The 18,423-nt window shown below is 53.3% G+C and overlaps 1 protein-coding gene across 9 annotated transcripts in view; it reads right to left on the bottom strand.

The window, feature by feature from the left end:
* SZT2 (SZT2 subunit of KICSTOR complex) overlaps positions 1 to 18,423 on the bottom strand; it is a 52,921-nt gene that overhangs the window by 8,750 nt on the left and 25,748 nt on the right. For 4 of the 9 annotated variants that reach the window (XM_064665473.1, XM_064665472.1, XM_064665479.1 and 1 more), the window contains 34 exons: positions 17,087 to 17,252; positions 16,912 to 17,004; positions 16,652 to 16,733; positions 16,232 to 16,513; positions 15,748 to 15,886; positions 15,365 to 15,481; positions 15,196 to 15,259; positions 14,641 to 14,826; positions 14,229 to 14,570; positions 13,918 to 14,107; positions 13,443 to 13,517; positions 13,112 to 13,250; positions 12,763 to 12,883; positions 12,392 to 12,521; positions 12,124 to 12,276; positions 11,908 to 12,010; positions 11,414 to 11,531; positions 11,089 to 11,200; positions 10,515 to 10,633; positions 9,883 to 10,047; positions 9,177 to 9,261; positions 8,562 to 8,612; positions 7,099 to 7,287; positions 6,786 to 6,983; positions 6,260 to 6,429; positions 5,907 to 6,073; positions 5,370 to 5,467; positions 4,423 to 4,555; positions 4,185 to 4,312; positions 3,762 to 3,892; positions 3,098 to 3,280; positions 2,387 to 2,657; positions 2,131 to 2,210; positions 1,661 to 1,786 (listed from right to left, as the gene is read on the bottom strand). In XM_064665473.1, coding sequence (XP_064521543.1) covers positions 1,661 to 1,786; positions 2,131 to 2,210; positions 2,387 to 2,657; positions 3,098 to 3,280; positions 3,762 to 3,892; positions 4,185 to 4,312; positions 4,423 to 4,555; positions 5,370 to 5,467; positions 5,907 to 6,073; positions 6,260 to 6,429; positions 6,786 to 6,983; positions 7,099 to 7,287; positions 8,562 to 8,612; positions 9,177 to 9,261; positions 9,883 to 10,047; positions 10,515 to 10,633; positions 11,089 to 11,200; positions 11,414 to 11,531; positions 11,908 to 12,010; positions 12,124 to 12,276; positions 12,392 to 12,521; positions 12,763 to 12,883; positions 13,112 to 13,250; positions 13,443 to 13,517; positions 13,918 to 14,107; positions 14,229 to 14,570; positions 14,641 to 14,826; positions 15,196 to 15,259; positions 15,365 to 15,481; positions 15,748 to 15,886; positions 16,232 to 16,513; positions 16,652 to 16,733; positions 16,912 to 17,004; positions 17,087 to 17,252 — 4,906 coding nt within the window. Of the gene's footprint in view, positions 1 to 1,660; positions 1,787 to 2,130; positions 2,211 to 2,386; positions 2,701 to 3,097; positions 3,281 to 3,761; positions 3,893 to 4,184; positions 4,313 to 4,422; positions 4,556 to 5,369; positions 5,468 to 5,906; positions 6,074 to 6,259; positions 6,430 to 6,785; positions 6,984 to 7,098; positions 7,288 to 8,561; positions 8,613 to 9,176; positions 9,262 to 9,882; positions 10,048 to 10,514; positions 10,634 to 11,088; positions 11,201 to 11,413; positions 11,532 to 11,907; positions 12,011 to 12,123; positions 12,277 to 12,391; positions 12,522 to 12,762; positions 12,884 to 13,111; positions 13,251 to 13,442; positions 13,518 to 13,917; positions 14,108 to 14,228; positions 14,571 to 14,640; positions 14,827 to 15,195; positions 15,260 to 15,364; positions 15,482 to 15,747; positions 15,887 to 16,231; positions 16,514 to 16,651; positions 16,734 to 16,911; positions 17,005 to 17,086; positions 17,253 to 18,423 lie in introns of those variants that run through there. The other 5 variants (XM_064665481.1, XM_064665477.1, XM_064665474.1 and 2 more) reach the window with 4 other exon arrangements.

The raw sequence follows: 18,423 nt of genomic DNA on the forward strand, positions 1-18,423 counted from the left end.
CTCTGCCAGAGAGCACTAACAGCTGTTTCCCCAAACACTGCCACTGCACGTGCCAAAATGCAAGATCCAAGATCTCCCCAGCCATGGACTGACATAATAGCACTGCAAGAGCCTGCAGGAAAAGGTGACCTGGCAGAAGGGGAAAATTCACATCTGTCCCCAGAGAACAGCTTTCACAAAGTGTTAGTGGCTCACAGCTGCTTCATGCAAAGCTCAACAGAGCTTCAGCCCCTATTGCCATGGTATGAGTCCAATCCCCTTATGAATCCTGCTGACTTCTCAAGATTTACTAGGAGTTCAGTAGCACCAAAAAGGAATAGTGTTTCCTTGTAAACATATTGAATTCTCCTCTGGATGTCTTAAATACTCCTCTTCATTGTGCTGTGAGAGACTAAGGTTTCTTTTCTTCATCTCTCTACTTCAAGCCTTTGTTATGTGTTTCTATCTGCCTTTCTGCCTATCTATTCCACCTACCACAAGAGCTGTCCCTTTACCTGGCATCTCTCCAGGTACTCTCTGACCTTCTCCAAGTCTCTCCAGTTCAGTGCCTTTGCCACAAGATGCTTGGTCTCACACTGTCCAGATGAAGACATTACTACACAGGTATTTTAGAAACTTATTAGAATATTACCCATTATACTAACACCCCTTTCTGATGTACTCTAACCAGTGTGTCTGCTGTATCCAACTGTTCACAAATTGAAGAAACCCACTTCAAAGTCAGAAGATACAATATAGCTTCAATACAGAGATGTCTGCTCTGTACAGGCTCTGCAGTGAGTGTACAATACAGGAGGGTTCAAATTTCTCGCCACAGTGTGCTCTGTTTTACTGGGAACCAGGTCCCAGCTCCCACAATAGCTTTCATTTCACAGGCTACTCAGGTACCTCTTGAGCTCCTTGCAGTCTTTGTCTGTTCTGACCAATTTGAACAGCCCTACTGCACTGCAAAACTGGGCATCTCATATGTACCAAGAAATGATCTGGAGGCACAGAACCCAATACACCACCTTGAAACCCCTGCTGCCAGGCTCTTCAAATTCAATAACCAATTTTCATTTCGTTCTGTTCCAAAAACAAAGCAAAGTTTTCATTCTGCGATGATACTTTCCCTTTCACTCATGAGTGCTCAATTTCTGTAGCAACCTCTGCTTAAAGACCCTGTCAGAATCCTTTTGACATTTTGATAAATTACAACAGCATGTTCTTCCCTTCTGACACACACATAGTCTGTGAACAGCCGGTGTGGGATCTGCACCGGTTTGAGTCTGTCAGGTTGCAACCTGCTCAGGATTCAGCTGGTTTGCTTTCAACTGTTCCAGCGATTTGCTGGGTCCAGGAAAGGTTTACCAGGCATGGCTGTTGAATGCATGAGAGAAGTTTTGCTTCCCCAACAGACAGTGCTGCCCAATGGCTTCACTAGACTCAGCCCTGAACTCCCTGGGTAGAAAAGAAAATCAGGGTTCCCTGGGGATGGTGTGGTTGCAGGAGAAAGGCTTTGAGGATCCAAGGATCTTCTCAGCCTCCATCTGATAGAGCACAAATTCATCCTGTAATGCAGGAGTGAGGTCAGAGCAGCCCTGTCTTGGGAAAAGGTTGCAAAGCCATCCCTTGTCCCAGTGCACAACGCCCAAGCCCACTGGTGCTTGCTGACACTCACCTTCCCCTCCACCTTGCCCAGCTGGTCTGTCTGGATTTGCTGCCGGAAGGCTGGGTCAAAGAGCAAAGGGGTGGCACAGTAGTGAACCAGGCGTGAGGACTGCTTCAGGGTCTCCAGGTCTGCCAGCTGCATGGTACAACAGGAGCATGGTTACAGCACACACCCCTCATCAAGGCTGGGAACAAGCTGTCCACGACACTGCACTGCTGCCCAAATGGAGATCCAATGGGGGAACTCCCTGCTTTACAGCCTTTCCACTGCTGGGCAGTGAGGTACCATGCCCAAGTGTGGTGTGTCAGGCCCCAACAACCCCAAAAGTTCAAGGAGAGAGAGCACTGCTCCACTGCTAACCATCATCCCCAACATAACACCCTGCTCAGAGTTCCAGTGCTCCCCTTTGCCATAGGGAAGCTGGTGCTCCCAGTGTGCTGTAGGAAGGCCCAGCTACCCCCTGCTCAGGTTGCACTCACACTGATAGGCATGTTGGACTGTGCCGACCTCTGCTGCCAGGTGACAAAGAGATTCTCAATCTTCATCTGTTTCTCCAGTTCTGGAGGAAAGAAAGCAGTCACAAGAGCATCAAGCCACAGCCACAAGTATTGCCACTCTCCTTCACTCCCACCCTAAACCGGCCATAACCCATTCCCACAGAGAACTGTTCCCTGTCAAAACTTCTGCTCCTTCTGAGCCCCTTTTCCAGAAGCGAGATGATTAGGTAGGCTTTACCTTTCCTCTCCATGCTCTTGATTTCCAGGAACTGGGCCCCATGCTGAGCCACTGGATCAAAAGGTCCCACATCAGGCCCGTGGGGTATGCGTTTGATGGTGGTAACGTCCCGCAGAGCTTCGTCAAAGGGCACCACATCAGGATGGAAATGCAGAGATGGCAGGCTGCGGGCAGAGCTGCTCAGCCGGCCTTGCTCCTTGCTAGGTGGAGGACACGGGCTCCGGATCAGTGCATCCACCTCCAAAGTGGAGTTCAGGAAAGGATTTGGCTCCTAAGCAAGCAGACACAGCCATGAAAGCCTCCTTACTGCCAGCCTTAGAGCAAGAAACCACAAGAACAGAGTAAACCCAATTTTGGCTATCTGCAGACATCTCTGTTAGCCTTCTCCACTACCAGTCCCAAGAAGAGCAGGCCTAAGCCCAGCATGGTGCACTGGGAAGCCCATTCCCCAGCCTCCTTCGCCCTAAATAATTCAGTCACAAGTAAGTGCTGCCAGCAGCAGGACCTGGCTTCCCTTTCCACCTCTGTCTCCAAGAGTAGACAGCAACAGCCCAGCTGGACATGGTCACAGTGAGACATATGAGTGCCTGGGGATGCCCTGCCAACGAGCACACAAAAGCACACAGGTGTCTGCAACCTCCCTCAGCCCAACAAACTGCCAAGGCCTCTCCTGAAGAAGAAAGGACTATCCTGCCCGGAGTGGTGCCCTACCTGCTTGCTCTCCTCATGCCATGGTGTGTCCATGAAGCAGTGGTGGTGGAAGAGTCCCAGCTTCTGGCTGAGCAGACAGTGCACGATGTGGGACCGGGCATTCTGCCACTGCAGCAGGCGAGTCAGGGAGCAGTTCAGGTTGGCCCCCAGGTCTGGGGACCAGTTATAGGTGTAGAGCGTCATCTGGAGAGAAAGGAGGGGAAGGAAGGCTAAAGGACATGCACAGAGAGGGCCTGCATGGTGGCACAGGCTGCCCCAGGTGTTCTGGGTGGTACTTGCTGCAGTTGCAGCCAGCTTCAGATGACAATGCTGGGGCAGGGAGAGTGGCAACAGCTCAATTACAGCCCCCTGTTGACAGCCACAGCAGTGGTGGTGGTACTTGCACTGGCAGCACCAGTGTCCAGCCTGATGTGAGCAGGGAAAGGGCAGGTACAGCCCACAGCACAGCAGCTGAAGTCAGAGACAGTGAGGGCTGCTGTCCCTGGCACTTCCCAGAGTGCTGCAGGAAACCCGCAGCTCCGCTTGTGGCACAGAGACATCCCGCACAGCTCCTTTGGAGGACTACTGCCTAGGGAAGGCTGGCTGCCTGCAGAGGCACTCTTCCTTCCCTGGGCCAGTTGGGAACAGCCTTTCAGGAGCAACATCACAAAGGCACCATTGCTACCTTTTTGTCAATGATCTCCATGAAGAGGAACCTTTGCCGGGGCACCAGGTCTCGACCAACAAGGCTGGGATCAGAGCCCCTCTCTGCTGAGCTGAATTCCATGGCCTCAAAGCGCTGGAGCCCTTTGTGAGCTGCAAGAAGCCACAGTTATGACCCTCAGTACCAGTTCATCTGGCCCTTACATTCCACGTGCCATTCAAGTGGCATGACAGGATCTTTTGCCACAGTAATTCTCAATTCATCTTGAAATAAGCTGTTACAAGCAAATTTAAGAATAAAGTCTCAGGAGGCTAAACCAGACAATCCACTGCCCACCTCTGGGCACAAAGAGTCTGTTCCAGCAAAGAGGGGAACCCTGTTCATACATGTCCCACTCCAAGAGCCCCCAGCATGCAGTCCTGGGGACCGTGGCCAGGCACTCACCCTGTTCTGTGCTGCAACGCCACTGCTGGAAGTTGCGTCCCAGCAGGATGAAGTGTCTGATGGTGCCAGGGCGAGGGGTGGCACTCTGGCCAGGCTTATAGGGCAGAAAGGCAGTGCCTCGATGGTAGCTGTAAAGAAGAGCCCCAAAGGTGGCTGACATGTAGAGTGATGGCAGTAGAGGCACAGCTGATCAACATCTGCTAGTGCCAAACAGCCGCCGGTGCATCGCGTAACTCACCAGATCTGCTCAAACACCTTGACAGTGGTGTCGCTCGCCAGGGCAGTGACCAGGTTCACCACTTCCACTAGGATGGAGGACAGGAGGAAACGGGAAACCATCTCCAGTGAGCACTGCTGCACCGATGGGCACCCTGCATGGAAGAAGTACTGTAGGACTGGGTGTCAAGCTGCCCCAGAGCCACATCCTGCCCACATGAGCAACAGAGAAGGCTAAGGTCCTGAGGCAGGGAAAGCTGGAGAACAGGAACCTTACATGGAGAAGAAGAAGGCTGAAATAACCGCTGTTTTCAGGCTCCGGCCCATAAGTAGGCCCTTGACCAAACTCCCTGTATGCTCTGAGCACAGTGCTTTATTCCCACACTTATTCCTTGTTCCCTAGCTTACTCCTCATCAGAGGACGAGGAGGGTTCTACCAGCAGGAGTGTGAGAGGATGTAGAAACACCGAAGTGAAAGGTAATCAAGAAAGCAGCAACCAGGGCAGCCACACAAACCCAAATCCCTCCATATGAAGGGCATCCCTCCTCTTTCTCCCTCCCTGCAAGAGTAAAGGTCTGCCATGGAATCTCACAGTTCCAGAGCATGTTGCAGAGGCTCATCTGGGAGCTAAATCACTACCACAGCTGGCTGTTGGAGTCCAAAAGCTGCTGCAGCCAAGTCCAGGAGGCCCTGGACAGGGAGCATGGCAGACATAGCCACAGGCTTTAGCAGGTTTGTTTAGATTCACTGACACATGCCAGGACTCCTGTCACAGCTTTCTAACGCTGATGCTGGCCTTGAGACCCATGGGACTCTGGTGAGGCTTGGGGACAGACAGGGTGTGTAACCAGGTAGGTATCAGCAAGGGATGAAGATGGATGGTGCCATATGAGGACTTATCCTGAGAGCTCTGGGCAGAAAGGCCCATTCCCAGCCCACCTAGAGGAGCTGGGGCCTGAGACACGTACCCAGGTGGTTCATGAATGCCATCCACTGCTGGCAGGTTTGATTGAAGAGCGGGTGCATGGTACCTACATCCCCTTCTTCCAGCTGGCAGGTTCGGCGCCTGGGAAGAGGGAAGGCAAGCACAGTTATACCAGATCAGTCAACAGCAGTGAAAGCACAAAGTGCAACAGCCCCCTCCCAGCTCCAAAACAGAGCCCCAGGAGCCTCCTTTTTGGATTGATACAATCCTTGAGCTGGGTCACTCCTGGTCAGTAGGCATATGGGTATCAGGGTTTGCACAGGACCCCACAGTGCAGAGAAGGGATCTCTGGCAGTGAGAACCAGCTGTGCTCCCAGAAGCACTCCAGCAAAAAGGGCTGAAGCTTTGTGTGTGGAAAGCAGCTCTCCTAAAGTGTCTGTGTGAGGGAGAAACTACAGGGAAAAGGAGTATGGTCCATAGGGCTGAGACACATAGAGCCAGCAGGATGTCTGGCTGTGGAGTGATGTACAGGAGATGGGGGAACAACATCCTGGCTGCCCAGCCTGCAGGCTGTGCTTGCCTCTGTGCCTGTTCCAGTTCAGCTGTGGCTGTGGCCCGATCCTGGCTCAGGTGCTGCTTGACATTCTCAGTCTTGTGCCGCCGCCTCGTACGAGCCTCTTCTGGCCTCTCCAGCACAATGTCATCAGTAGTCTTGGGGCTGCCCAGCTCCGAGGACTCTGCCTTGCTCTAGGGGCGAAAGGGGTAAGTCAGTCCTGTGCACATACACAGCCTAGCCAGTGCCCTGACCTCAACGTCCCCACTGCCCACCTGGCTTCCCACCCCCAGCCAGATCACTCATCTCCATTCCTCCTGGCCTGACGCACCTTGAAGACTTACAGGCCCTGCTCCTCACTGGTCCCTCAACAACATTACCAGCATGTCCCAGAAGCTGCGGCGTCCCAGCTTGCTCGTGGGTGTCACTGGCTCTCCAGAGCTGGGTGAAGGTGTAGAAGTGAAGTGCAAGGGTGGAGGACAGCTCCTGCCAGCCCCACCACTGGCCAGGGCCAGGCCCTTGGTCTCTGACATGGTCCTCCTTAGGCCTCCTGTGGAGACAAAGCAAATCAGACTCCACAGAGCCTCCCACTGCAAAGCTGCTGGTGTCCCCGTGTACCCCACTGTGTCTGGCCAGAGCCTGGCTGGAGAGAAGGGAGAGAGCCCTCAGTAACATCCAGAAAAGTGGATTCAGTCTTGGGGAGCAGATTATACCTCTTGCAACACTAATGTTTGTGATGGTTCTTCCCCAAGACATCACACAGCACAGTTTGCAGAGGGGAGAGCAGCTTCCTTCCTCCCGGCCTGCCCACCTGATTCCCCCCAGCACAGACAAGCTTCTGCAGGCCAGGCAGGAGGAGCAAGGCTGGCTGGAGGCTCAAGAGGGCCATCCTGGCTGGGCTCTCACCTGCAGAACTCAGGTCCTCCAGGTCTGCAGGACTCAGGGGGCAGGCGGCTTCCACGCAGAGCGGGGCTGGCAGCACAAGGAACTCCATGACGGCGTCGCAGAGCGCGTGACGCAGGGCCCCACGCAGCTTCTCCGACAGCTGCAGCAGGCTGATGTTGCCCTTCTCCCAGATATCCAGGCGCACCAGCACGCAGGGTTCTGCGGGGAAAGGGTAAGTCCTGCATGGCTCTGCAACCCTGCCTTCACCAGCCCTCCTAGGTGCCCCAGGGGATGTGGAGGCAGCAGGTGATGGGTGGCCTGTTTCACTGCCTACCTGAAGGCAGGGTGTCAGCCCCCGGCTGGTGTCTGCTGACTGCAGTGAGGCTCTCAAAGTCCATGTCCTGCAGCAGGCCCACGATGGGTGAGGAGGAAAGCAGCTTCAGAGGGTCAGGCCTCTCCCCGTGGGGCAGCAAAGTGGGGCTGCCATGCTCATCCACAAATGTCAGTGCGATGCACGCGATTCCTGCAGGGCAAGGCCCAAGATAGCCTCCATCAGCCCAGCACCAAGTACACCTCTACAATGCCTGGCTACAGCCTTGCCACCCCACAGCTGGGATCGTCATGTCCCCTTAAGTTTCACAGTGTCACATGGCAGGCAGGGCCCACAGGAGGGGAAGCAGCCAGGGAAGCAGAGGGTGGCTGTGCCTGTGGGGAGCCAGGGTAAGAAGCACAGCATTTGGCACAGGGTGTCCCCATCATTCCGAGAATCTCACTCCTGTAGAATCACAGCAGATTTTGCCTTGTCCTGCAGGAGATTCCTGGGTTGTCCAGTCCCATATGCAAGAGGAAAGTATCTCCATTTGCACCAGGAGGACCTTTATGCAGATTGATCCAGGATGGGGCTCACCATCCCTGTCCTCTTAAGGGGCAGAGTACAGAGCCCAGATACTCTTCAGCAGCCCTTTCCAGGTTGTGAAGAACCTTGAGTCCCTGCAGACATGACACCTTGTCGCAGAAAACACTCACAGGCCCCTCCTCGCTGTACACCTGAACAAGATCAGGTGCTTCCCCATGCACTCCAACAGCAGGACTGGGGACAAGGCAGGCTGATGTCTGGTATTAGCCTGGAGTCACTGCAGAGAAAAATTCAGACCCTGCCTGGCGCCTCTCTATGCTGAGCCCTACACACAGACACCAGGACAGTTCAGAGATGCAGACCAGCACTGTGGTTCCTGCTTCACAGCCCACATGTCGTGAGCCCTGGGCCACACAGGAGAAAGAGCACAAACAAGAGCTGACTGCCCATGGCCCAGCTCAATGGCAAGGGCACCAGGGAAGCAGCAGCATGGAAGCAGCTGTGAGGTCCAAACCTCACACTGTAACCCTGGGTGTTCCTACTCCCTTTCAAAGCCCCTTGACTGACTAAGCCAGCACTCAGGTGCCACGGCAGCTGAAACACTATGATTTGTCTTCCTCAGGGAAGAGATGCCTCTTTGGACCTGTGGGAAAAATGATGCAGTACTTTGGAGGTCACTGCTTGCAAGCTAACAGGGCAGCACACAGACTCCCAGCAGCTGGGAATGGCAGAGCTGCCACCTCAGGGCAGCAGGTTCTGTTTGCTCATTTATCCAGCCAGCAAGAAATAGGAGGCTCAGCTAAATGGACACACACACAGACACACGGAGGAGTCAGAGCTGAAGCCACAACACAAGGAAAACAAGAACAGCAGGGACCAGAAGGGCCAGGGAGCTGCATGGGAAAGGGACCCAGAGTAAAACTTGGAGCCACAGGTGCTACCTTGGAAGTGGGAGAGTGGAAAAAGGTGCTGCACAAGGTCCGACATGGTACCTACACAACAGAAGAACATTCAAACAGTGCACAAAGGGCACAAGACACACAATGGCCAGGTGACAGACACATGGCCTGGGCAAAAAGTGACATGACAGCCTGCTGCAGGATGGGTCCTATCCAATCCCTCTTCCAGCATTCCAGAGAAAAGAGCAAGAACATCATCACACAGCCCATGTTCAGTTACACGCTGCCTGCTTTCCCTCTGCAGCAAGGCTCCTGCAACGACTGTCCCTGCTCCCTGTCCCCTCCAGCCCCATGGATTCTCTGTGCTCCACATGGAGGTGTCATTGTGTCTTGCCCCACAGCTACTGCAACCTAGAGCTGCTTCCTGCAGCAGCAGGTCAAGTTTAGCAAGTTGCTCTGCAGGAGGCCTTAGTTTGTTCCACCACCCACACAGAGGTGTGCAGTCCCTCAGGCACACACCTCACCCACCTTCCAGCCATCAGAGGAACACACAACCACAGCACTGGCCCTCCTCAGTCACTCACAACTCTCCAGCATGGGAAGCAGCTCCCCAGGGCACAGCCCCACACCCTGTTTCAGAAGAGTTGAGCACGATACCTTTTCCACCAGTGCCTTGGCCACCCGGCTTGTTGTACAGATAGAGATCCTGGTCAGGGATGCTCCCATTGTGGTTGAAGTAATGCTAAGGAGAACAAGGAGGAATACTGACAGAGATTAGGGAACTTGCCTTAACTGGAAGCAGAGGCCCATGTACGTGCACAACTCATCCCCAAGACCTGCAGCAAGCAAATCCAGACCTACTCGAAACACTTGCCAACACAGCCTTTGCCACTGTTGGGGTGAAGGAACCCCTTACAGCTCTCTGCAGAGTTATGTGGCACTATACATCTGGCCTCACCCTCTATCTTTGCTATGGCCACGCTGAGGAGTAGGTACCTGCTCCCAAATTTTTATGATTCCTGATGTTTCAGTCCTTAGATCTGAGGGAACCATGCAAGGAGCCAAGTTCAGCTTTAAAAGGCGATCTTCTCCCACGCTCCTGGGAGATGACTGTGGGCATGACCTTTGTGGTTGCTGCTTTTTGCACAGGAAGTGATCGCTTGTACGAAAGCAAGGCCTGTCCAGGCTAATCAGGATGTGCTCAGTCCTGTAAAATTCTCCCAGGCTTCAAGATTTAGTGCCAGGTTCTCCCTAACCCTACATGGCAGAGCTGGGAACACGGTGTCTGGACTGCCAAAACAAATGCCTCTGGCAAAAGGTAGAGGCTGGGCAGACTGCTGTCCCAACTCCCAGCCCTCCTCACCTTGAAGTGGTGCTCCACGTTGCTGTCTGTGTACTTGGGGGTGTGCAGGAAGATGAGCAGGTTCTGGCGCAGGTAATAGGCCACGGCGTGCAGCCAAGGCAGGGCCGAAGGCGGCAGCGTGAACTGCAGGACCTCTGTGGGTGGTGTCCCGGGGGGCTGGATAAACTGCACACAGAAGGTTTTAAAACTCAGCTGGGACTAGCAGGATGCCCTGGGGCTCTAATACTGACACAAATTATGCCGACTGGCTCTGCAAAGGGCGAGTGTGGTGGGCAGAACCCATACACAGTGCCCTGAGACAGAACATCCTGGGTTGGAAGGGACCCACAAGGATCATCGAAGTCCAACTCCTGGCCCTGCACAGGACAGCACCAAGATGTGGGCAGACATTCCAGAGGTACTCACAGGGAAGCCCTGCCATGCTGCAAACCCAGCAAAGGGGATCTCCCACCTACACTGGCACCCACACAGTATATATCTCAGTGAACACCAGCCTGACCAAGGACTGCAGCAGGGAACAGGATGCAGCAAATTGTCCTGTCTTCCTTGGGGCAGGAGAGGCTGAGACAGGTCAAAATGTAGGAGAGTGTTCTGGTCTCTGGGATGACCAGAGCAGATAAGCAGTGAGGTACCTCCACATCTGCTGGGGTCAGCTTGCAGTTCCGCACCAGCATCACAGTGATGATATCCAGGGTGGCCTCATCCAGGCGCCTGCGCAGCACCTTCACCAGCTCATCTGTGATCTCGGGCCCTGACAAGTAAGCAGAGGTACAAGCAGCTTTTTCACCTCATCCAGTAAGAGTGGCCAGAGCCATCCCTCCCTCCCTATTCAGGATGTACCACCCTCACACTCACTTCCCACAGGGAACATGACTTTCCCCACCATCAATTTCTTCAGACATCTTTTTCTATTGGTTCATGATCATAAAAGACTGCTGGTGCAGTAGGCAAAGACAAATGCACTCCTGCATAGGGAAAGTTGGCATAAGCCACCTAGTCTGCAGGAGGTTTCATTGTGGGCTGTGGATCTTTTCCTTACATTTTCACCCACACAGAACAGAGAGCAGGTCTGGGCTAAAGAAGAGCACCTTTTTCAGGAGAGAGATACTTCCTCTGTTCTTCGAGCAAAGAGGACAGGAAGCAGAGCTCTATTCCTCTGCTTTACATCAGCACAGCCAGTCTGCTGCCAGGTTCTGTTACACATACCTGCTGGGGCAACACCATGGACCATCAGCTGGATGTGCCTGTCTATCTGTCCCACAGGGCGGGCAGAGTCCACGCTACGGCACGAGGCTGTGTCCAGAGAGGAACGAGAACCCTGGAGAAGCAAAACCAAGTTTCCATATGAATTCTAGATCCATCGCTGTCCCAGGCTGTCAGCAAGGTCAGGCAGAAGCCACCCACTGCTGCCCCACTCCACAAATCTCCAATATAAGTTTTATCCTACATATAATCTGGGTTCCTGGAGCTACTGAGTTCCCTCCCACGACCATGAGCATCCCCAAGCACTTCCAGAGAGCAGCAGACTCACCATTAGATCCTCAGTGTAAATGGGCTCCTGGCTGCGTGTCAGTGCCAGCGAGCGAGATGCTGGACTAAGGCTGCTCTCTGCTTCCCACACCTTCCCACTGTTGGTGGTTTCAGTCAGCCTGAATACAGGAGAAGGGCATGTCAGCCTCCATTCCCAAAGACAACAGCATCATACATCCACAGAAGATCTGCATCTTCCTTGCTCTCCCCTGTGCACTTTCTGGGGACTAGTCCTTAGGATATGGAGTGGTAAAACTGCTCTCTGGCTCCTTCAAAAAAACCATCTTTTTCCCTTCAGTGTCATGACGTAGCACAGGTAGAGCAAGAAGGGCCTGGCTTGATGTGACTGACTCATCAGAAATGAGATATTTGCTGCTTGGGTCACAACATGGTCCCTGAGGCTGGGCAGACACTTTCTGCCCCAAAGAGCTCTCAGTCTGGTGTAACACACACAGCAGGACAGGGTCAGGCCAACAAGTCATGCTGGCTTCTTACCGGAGGTAGAAAACAGATTTAGTGGCCCGTTCCTGGTAGACAAACATATTCTTCCTGTTCACCACAGAGAAGGCGTTGAGCACCGAGCGAAGTGCCTGGATAGCTGTGGGCAACGTGGGACGTTAGCTATCCCACATACCCTTCTCTGCTGTGCCAATCCAGCCAGAAGCCAGACTCTTGACATGCAAAACGAGAGGGAACCTGGGCTGTACGTACCTCGCGAGACCCCCATGTTGGGGCCCATCTTGAGGCGTGAATGCACGTGGATGAGTGTGCTCCACACCACGTCACAAGCAAAGTGCCCTGGCATGAACTGCATGGTGGCAGCCAGATAGTCCCGGGGCTGGTAGCTCTCCTCCACAGAGTAATCTATAAAGAACACAGGACATAGCTGGGGCCATAGCATGGAAGCTGACATCTTCTTAGGCACCCATGGGCAGGCAGTAGCACTGCCACTGAGACATGGCCAAGGGAATATTCATACCATCTGTGGGCATGACGCGCTGCCTGTATGAAGTATAGGGCGTTTCACTCTTCCAGATGTCCTCCTCACTTTCTGCCACCAGTAATGAGTTGCATATGTGGCTGTCATGCAGGTCCTGCAGCAGCAAGCGCTGTAAAGGATGAGGAAAGATTGGTTCTGTTGCTTGCACAGCCGCAGAAGACAGCAAGAAGGGCTTAGGGCCAGACTGAATCCCTTTTCCTTTGACTCCCAACCTGGGGCTTCACCAGTTGAACTGGCTCCCCAGGACCTCCTTCGAGTTGAGCCCAGACCAGACAACTTGCAGAGGTCCCTCCTAATTTAAGCCATCTCATGACTGGCAGCTCTGTTTGTGCCCCCTGCAGATTTGTTACCTGATTGACAACCCTGCAGATTTCACTGATCTTCTTTACCACCACTTGGTTGAGACTCTGGCACTCCCCTGGCTGCTCCTCTTCTGACTCTGCTGATGCTGCCTTCTCCACACTCAGGCTGCTTTATGAAGAAAGGGAGAATGGGGTCAGCAGGGCACCTGGACAGTGCCTGCCCTTGTGTGGTGGGAGCAGGAACACAGTGGGAAAGAGTAGCAGTTTTCCCCTTACAGAGTCTAGTCCTGCATTTTCCCACTCACACTGGGCAGGGAGGAGATCCTGTCCAGAGATGAGTGAGTGGCCACAAGGTCACAGTACAGAGAGGCAGTGTCAGACAGGGGACCCTCCTTACCGTGTGTGGTAATACACCTCCACTCGGTCCTGATGGATTTTTATGATGAGCCAGAAATCCGGCATAAGGGGACACCTGGGCTCCTGGTCGCTCATCAACGCTTCCTCATACTCTGAGTCACTGCTTCCCCCGTCGTAACCTGCAAGGTATCCTCACTTCAGTCCCAGGCCTGGCAAGCCAGCCTCCTCCTTGGGCACCACATCCACTCACAAGCCCTGCCCTCGGGGCTCACCCCAGCCCAGGCACGCAGTCCCACTGCACCACTGCACTCCTGTGTCACTACCAGTGTCTGGCTGCACACTGTTGGTCCCCCCCGGCCCAGCAGACTCACCCAGATGGTCAGAGTCCATGCTGCCCTGGCTCGACACGAGGCTCTGCACGCGGCTGGGACGCTGCTTGCTGGAGCCTGCAAGGGGAACAGGGGTTTGATCGTGGAAGTCTTTACTAAGCCCCTTCACACGTCCCATGTGCTGGAGAAACATCACACCACAGGACAATCAGGCAGTGCCTGCCATGGGGAGGCAGTGCTGGGGAGTGGGGCTCTCACAGCCATCACTGAAGTCACCAGGGACTGCATGTCACTAGGGATATCAGTGCAGCAGCACAGCTGCACCCCCGGTGCTGTTAAGCACTGAATTGCCAGCATCCTGGCAAGGAAGAGACCAACGGTCCTGGGTACCAATTCCGGTATTTAGGGACTGGAACAGGAGTAGCAGTCACATTATGCATGCCACAGCCAGAACTGGGCTATTCTCTTTAAAGTTTCTAAGGCTGAGGTACATCCTGCCCATGTTTGCAGCTCCTACCTTCCCTGCCCTGTGTCACAGAGTCAGTCAGGCTTGCTGCAGATGGTGTCACCAACGGTGATTTCTCACTGTTTCCCTTTTCAGAGGATGAGGATGGCAATGACTGTATGGTTGTCTCTGGAGCTGCCTCTTCCAGGGAGTCATGGCCTGGTGCTCTGCTTTGTTCAAGTCTCAGCATGTCTCCTGGAACCTGCATAAAATGACCAGAAAAACAGGTGCTAAAAAAAGTCCCATCACCCTCCTGCATTCTTCTACCTTCTGTTACCAGTGTCCCACAGCTTCCCACCTACAGACCACCCAGGGCTTCTCACCTCACTCTGTGTGTGGCTGCCTCCACCTGCAGGGTTTCCTGTGTCTGGCACAGTGCGTGTCTCACTCTCTGGCCACTCCCAGAGACCCCGGGCTTCTTCTGGGAGGACACAGCCTGTGTGGTGTAACAGCTCAGAGCCCTCTGCCTCCGTTTCACTGCTCCCCTCCTGGCCTGCCTGGCCCAGGGCTGTCCTGGGCTGCCCTTCAGCTGGCTGCTGCAAGCAGGGTGACCCTGAAGGGTCTGGAGCTGCCCTCCTGGAGTGCAGGCGGCTGATGGAGACGTAGTGGTAGTCGTTGCCCTCTGCGTTAAGCATGTAGCCTGGCAGAGCCATTCTTCTGAACTCCTGCAATACAGGGAAGAATAAGCATCCTGCCAGCAAGGCGTATGACGCTGCCTCGGGGCTTTCTCTTTACCTCCTTGAACTTCTCCAGAGAGTGCTCAGGCCCAAAGACAAACTGGAGCAGCACGACCTCGCTGTGGCAGCTGGGCCGGCCCTTGGAGTTATAGATGTGGGTGGCCACCCGGTGCAGGATGGAGGTGCTGATGACCTGTGAGTGACGCAGCGCTGACACGATCTCATCGTCCAGGAGCCAGCGAATCTGAGTAGAGCAAGGACACAGAGGAAGACCTGGGTGACCTGCATTTACAAGGTTGCCCCAATTCTCATACAAGCCCCAACAGGATGAAGGCAGCCTCTCTCATCACCCACATCCCTCATCTCCTGAATATACCTAAGAAAAGCCATTTAGAAGAGAGTTCTGCCTGTCCCACCCCAACTGCAGTAAGAATTTCATCAGGGTAATCCCACACTTTTGGGGTGCACAAGGCTAACAGCCTGTGTGACAGGCTAATAGTCAGTTCTGCTGACAGGCTGCAGCTTGGAGCAGGCTAGGAAGTGTGGAACAGCAGCTGTGTGCTGTGGCCACATTGCTCCAGCTGGAAGCAAGAAGGAGGCAAGTCTGTCTTACCTCATTCATAGTGGCTTCTATAGCCTGCCTGTGCACTCCAGGGAGGTTGGAAAGGGCGGGGTGCCTAGGAGAGAGGAGATGAAGAATCAGTCAGTCTCTCTGATTCATGCAGCCACCACAGGCAGCAAAGGGAACCTGTGAGGGGCTCACCACACCTGCAGTGCCATACCTCTCATCTCCGGTGGACGGGAGCCGTTCCAAGTTGTGCATGATATCCTCATCTGAGCGGAAAGAGGACGGCTGCCCTGGAGAGCGTGTGAAGGACACACTGCTCTCCGAGGTGCATCTGTCACAGGAGAGAGAGCAGGCTGAGCACCAGCTTTTGAGCCAGAGAGGATAAACAGACACAGAACTAGATAAACTGGTTCCAGAGAAGGGAAAAGGGATCTCTACAGAAGGTGAGCCTATCTTGAAAAAAGTTTAGTTTTCTTAAGGCTGTGGCAGGCTCTGTGAGGAGAATCATGAGCCTCAGCATATGGAAATGAGCCAAGAATGGCCTTCTGGGAAAGGAAGGCAGAGGGTGGGTGAGTGACTTGGTCTCTTTCCACCTACCTGTTGTGGAGAATGTCTGTGTTCACAACTTCTATCTCCAGGGGCAGTGTCAGCACAAAGATGTCCAGGGTCACACAGAGGTCCCCCAGATCAATGGTGTTCAAGCCCTGGCAGCTTTCCAGGCAGCCCAGAACTTCCCCTGAGGAGAGATCACAGACCAAGTGACTCAAGCAACAAACATCTCCGCTTACACACATACACAGCCTGGTGGCAAGTACAGAGACTGCAAGAGGTGTCTGTCCCACACACCTGGACAGGCTCCAAAAGGCCACCATCTTCCATGATCCTTTCAACCCTCCATCACTAATCCCACATAGCAAGTGTGAGACCTGGTGGAAAAGCCCTTGTCTGATGCTGGCAGACCCCTGGGGCTCTGCACAGGGAGGGCTGGTTCAGAGTGACTGTTGATTAGGACACAGCATGTTTGTTCCAGGGGCTGCTCACCCAGCAGGAACCTGAAAGAAGCCCCAAGGATTGCTCTTACCTAGACAAGTTGGCAGGGACTGCACAGGCATGGAGCTGTGCTGGCTACGCAGCTTCACTGAGCAGGTCAGGTGCACAAAGAGAGGGGGCATCTCCTGCTCCAGGAACTCCTGCTCATTGAGTGAGTCCCCTCCCAGCACGCTGAAGGAGTCATCATCCTGGTTCACCGTGTTGGAGTCTGAGAGGGAATCTGTGTCTGGGAACTCGTGCTCCAGCTTCTCACGGTACTCCACCTCCAGCTCTGGGTCACTCTCTGTGGCAATGCAGCATCCAGACACAGTTCCTGTTGATATAGGTTCCCTGTTAGCAAACCAGGTCCACATCTCCAGAGACCCCACCAGACACAGCCTAGCTCTGAAAGGCACCACCACAGCAAGACTACAGACGTTTTCTTCTCCAAGACAGAGCAAGCAAATTTTACCTTCTTCAGCTGCCAGTTCTGCCTCTGATCCCTCCATGTCCTCACTGCCTTTCCTGTCTGCCTGATCCCGAGATGCCTCTTCCTGAGACAGAGAGAGAAAGGGCAGATAGTAGAACCATGCCAGGCAGTGAAGCAGGCTGTTGATGGGCACCCCACGGACTAAGTCTACCCATGAGTCTGCCATCCTCAAATCCAGAACTGACACCAAGCAAAGCTACTCCAAAAGGACTAGGTGCCTACCAGGGCAGCACCATGCCTACCTCTTTCTTGGCTGATGGTGGGCAATAGAAGAAATAGTGAGGATTTGATGGCACTGGCTTGAAATGTAAACTTCCAATTTCCAGGAATTTTTCCTAAAAGAGAAATCCCAAGTGTGAAGCAGACATCCTCCTCTACCCTCCTGCTGGAGCCAGGTCAAGCTTGCACATTCCTCACCTGGATAATTTTATGCAAGTCTGGGTGTGCCTGGCAGGGCTGTCCAATTTCCAGCAGCGAGAGGGGAAACTCTGAACAGCAGCTGGTGCCCACACTGCTCTTTGGCTCCTCCGTGGGGCTTGCAACGTTATGGGAGTCCTGCTCACTGTAGTCCTCCATTTCCACACTGATAGGATTGTGGACAGGTCAGACAGGCCAAACTGAGAAACCAGACTTGCTGTATGTGTTCTCTATCCTGCAAGCATCCACCTCACAGATACCCAAACCTCACCTGTGTTAACACGATGTGACTCACCACCCAATCCCACAGCCCCAGAAAACCTGCCACCCACATGCCCAGATGAGGGCTCAGGCTGTCTGAAGCCAGGCCTGAGGTAGCTTAACCATGCTGATCCCACTGCCATGTCTGTAAACCACACTACACACCCTCCCTGGGAAACAGAGACACATGGCTGAGTACAGGGACAGGCCTGCAGCAATCTGAACTACCAACACCCAGTCTAGGGCACTTCACAGCAAGTACCACTGTGCCAGCACCCAGTGTCTTGGCGGCACAGAGAGGAGCATAAAGTTCAGGCCTGTTGTCACTCAGCAGCTTCATGGCAGAATCAGTCCCTAAAACTCAGAAAAAGCAATCTAAGGAGTGGGATGTCGACTGGTCAAAGCACTCCCCAGGTACCCAAATTAGTGGTAAAGATGGCAGATCTGGGTGCAACACATCACAGGCTGTACATCCTTCAGTAAAGTTTATATAACCTGCATTGGGATAGGTGATTTGTAGTATCTTAGACACAAAAAAAAGTTCCCACAGTTTTTCTCAGGGAAAGTAGCACTTGAAGAAGTCATCTGACCTTTCAAACACTGAATGTTCTTCAAAACCATGTACAGTATAAGAAGAAATAGTATTGGGGATTCCCAACAAATGCTAGTGAATGCACATAAAGGAACTGTGCAGAGGACAAAGGGCCAAAGTGTTTCTTTGACAGACACTAAGGCATAGCACTTTTTTCCTTCCTTAAGTTTCCAGAGGTGATACATACCTCTTAAATACCGTAAGGAATAGAAAGGCAGAAGTTTATCATCAAGCATATTTCAATTCTGCCTTGGTATTTCTCTTGTGCATTTTTTTAATTAAAAAAAGTGACACTAATAATTAGAAAAAGATAACAAAGCTGTCATTTTCATCAGAGTCAACATCAAACTCAAATGAGTCAAGCAGTAGGAAATGCATAATTTCTCCAGAAACAAGTCTAAGATTTACTTGCAGACAAACTGCCCTCCAGCTCGGGCCAGATGGGACAGTAATGAGCCTGGATTATAAGAGAAAGTGAAAGGAT

This window comes from Pseudopipra pipra, chromosome 9, assembly GCF_036250125.1.
Source record: "Pseudopipra pipra isolate bDixPip1 chromosome 9, bDixPip1.hap1, whole genome shotgun sequence".
Lineage (NCBI taxonomy): Eukaryota > Metazoa > Chordata > Aves > Passeriformes > Pipridae > Pseudopipra > Pseudopipra pipra.